The sequence below is a fragment of the Austrofundulus limnaeus genome, unplaced genomic scaffold, assembly GCF_001266775.1.
Source record: "Austrofundulus limnaeus strain Quisiro unplaced genomic scaffold, Austrofundulus_limnaeus-1.0 Scaffold965, whole genome shotgun sequence".
In the NCBI taxonomy this organism is placed as follows: Eukaryota; Metazoa; Chordata; class Actinopteri; order Cyprinodontiformes; family Rivulidae; genus Austrofundulus; species Austrofundulus limnaeus.
Genome location: NW_013953367.1, coordinates 1 through 1,881, shown reverse-complemented (window position 1 = coordinate 1,881; position 1,881 = coordinate 1). Strand labels below are relative to the sequence as shown.

At 45.6% G+C, this 1,881-nt stretch overlaps 1 protein-coding gene across 1 annotated transcript in view; it reads right to left on the bottom strand.

The window, feature by feature from the left end:
• The window catches only part of st8sia1 (ST8 alpha-N-acetyl-neuraminide alpha-2,8-sialyltransferase 1), an 18,148-nt gene extending 16,448 nt beyond the window's left edge, over nucleotides 1-1,700 (bottom strand). The window contains exons 1-2 of the mRNA XM_014029894.1: nucleotides 980-1,700; nucleotides 109-253 (exon numbers count right to left, since the gene is read on the bottom strand). Coding sequence (XP_013885348.1) covers nucleotides 109-253; nucleotides 980-1,158 — 324 coding nt within the window. The 5' untranslated portion in view covers nucleotides 1,159-1,700. The remainder of the gene's footprint in view (nucleotides 1-108; nucleotides 254-979) is intronic.
• Between the last annotated feature and the right edge of the window lie 181 nt (nucleotides 1,701-1,881).

Genomic DNA, 1,881 nt, shown 5'->3' with positions numbered 1-1,881 from the left:
ATAGATAGATAGATAGATAGATAGATAGATAGATAGATAGATAGATAGATAGATAGATAGATAGATAGATACATGAACAGAATTTTTTTTGCTTTAATGGAAACGTACTTGTACAAAAAGTGAATGTGTCTCGTTGTTGACGGTGTGCCAGTGGTAAAACTCCCCGTCGTACCACAGGACCTTGCCCAGAGGAGAGTTCTCCTTCGTCACCGCAAACATTCGCCTGGGGTCGCAGCATCCTGTCAGCAGCTTCCTGTGCAGAGAGAGCAGGACGTTCTGTGGACAGACACTAGACAGCTGTTTTAATACTCAAATCACATTAACTGAAACCATTAATGAACCACTGTTTTGATACTGATAGTACGTTTTCAGTTCCAAAAATTGATTTTGCAACACGTGGATATAACACATGCTTATATAGTTCTAAAAATGGACCAAAGAGACCCAGCTGAATATAAGCATCAGCCTGCAGGTGTGTGTTTTCCACAGGTGTTATTATCTGTGATTACCTTGTCCTATTATTGCTTGGGACAATGGACCACTGTGGGTTAAATAATACAGTGTAACTGAGATGATACTTAATAGGAGGACGGAYAGAAATCCATTTAAATATATGTATTATGATGGCAAATTATAGAAATCCTGGCAGCCAATATTATACCCAATGAATGACATTTATTTGTGTTTGTTTACTTTAAAAAAAACAGCCAAAATGACTGAAAACAAATAACAATGGTGACGCCCATTTATTTAAAAAATTATAACTCAGATAATTTTAACATAAAGTGAACAGCTAAGCTTTTTTTTTGAGTGGTTTTCAGTAGATCCAACCCAATGTTTTGTTTACATTGAATGAGTGCCCGCATTTTAGAATCACAACCTATTTCCAAACGAGTGAACTCTTTCAAACGGCWCCATTTGCTGGTTCAAATCATAGTTTGCAGTTTTTAAAAAAATAAATGAACAATTTGGGTCGAACCTGTACAAATCGATGCCGGTCTGGTTCTTGTGCCACACGTCCCCCTGCCTCAGCACCTCCTGCACGATTTCTTTGTCGCTCGGGAGTCTGTAGACCGGGAAGGCGTAAAACCAGCAGAGCACCAGCACGCACAGGGCGGCCCACACGGACAGCTTGGCCCGGTAGCATCGCGCCAACATCTTTCCCCCCCACTTTCGCTCCGGTCCGAGCGCCTCAGACYAACTGGTGCGTCCGAACCCCTGGGTGGACACACTGGGCTATAATGAGTGAGGAGGCGGAGGATGGATGTGTGAAGGAGGGGTGGTGGTCAGTGTTTCGCGCATCTGTCTGGAAATCCGGTTTTGGGGTTGACGTCTGTCACTGCAGCGGCGGCGGAGCGGTGAGTCGGGCTCTGCGGGAATCCTCCGCTCTGCTCCCGCTGCATCACCACCATCCTTCCACGCGTGCCGGGCTCTGATGTSCCTCCAAAAACCGGCCTCCCCCTGCTCCCACAGACCACCGTCCTTGGCTTTACAAGCCCCGATCCCTCAGCACCCTTATCGCACACTCCTCTCCCTCCGTATCATGGGGGTCTCCTCCTCGGTCGGGCCTCTGCCCTGCAGGAAGAGATATGCGGCTAAACTGAACCGGGTCAGTCCCATTCGGTGTCCCTACACCTCCTCTTCTTTTTTCCCCTTCAGTCCAGACAAAGTGCTTCTTCTTGTGGGGGTGCGCCGCGAAACGGAAAACGGCTTTCAAAATAAAAGCACGCGCCTTCCACGTTTTTCATTCCTTTACTGCTCTGTTTTTTTAACCTGCCTCCGGTTTTAAAGATGTAGAAAGAGGCCGATCTTTCTATCTAATTACTGATTCGTTTGTTGAAATATAGTCATTCAAAAGCTGTATTATATACAGTATATATA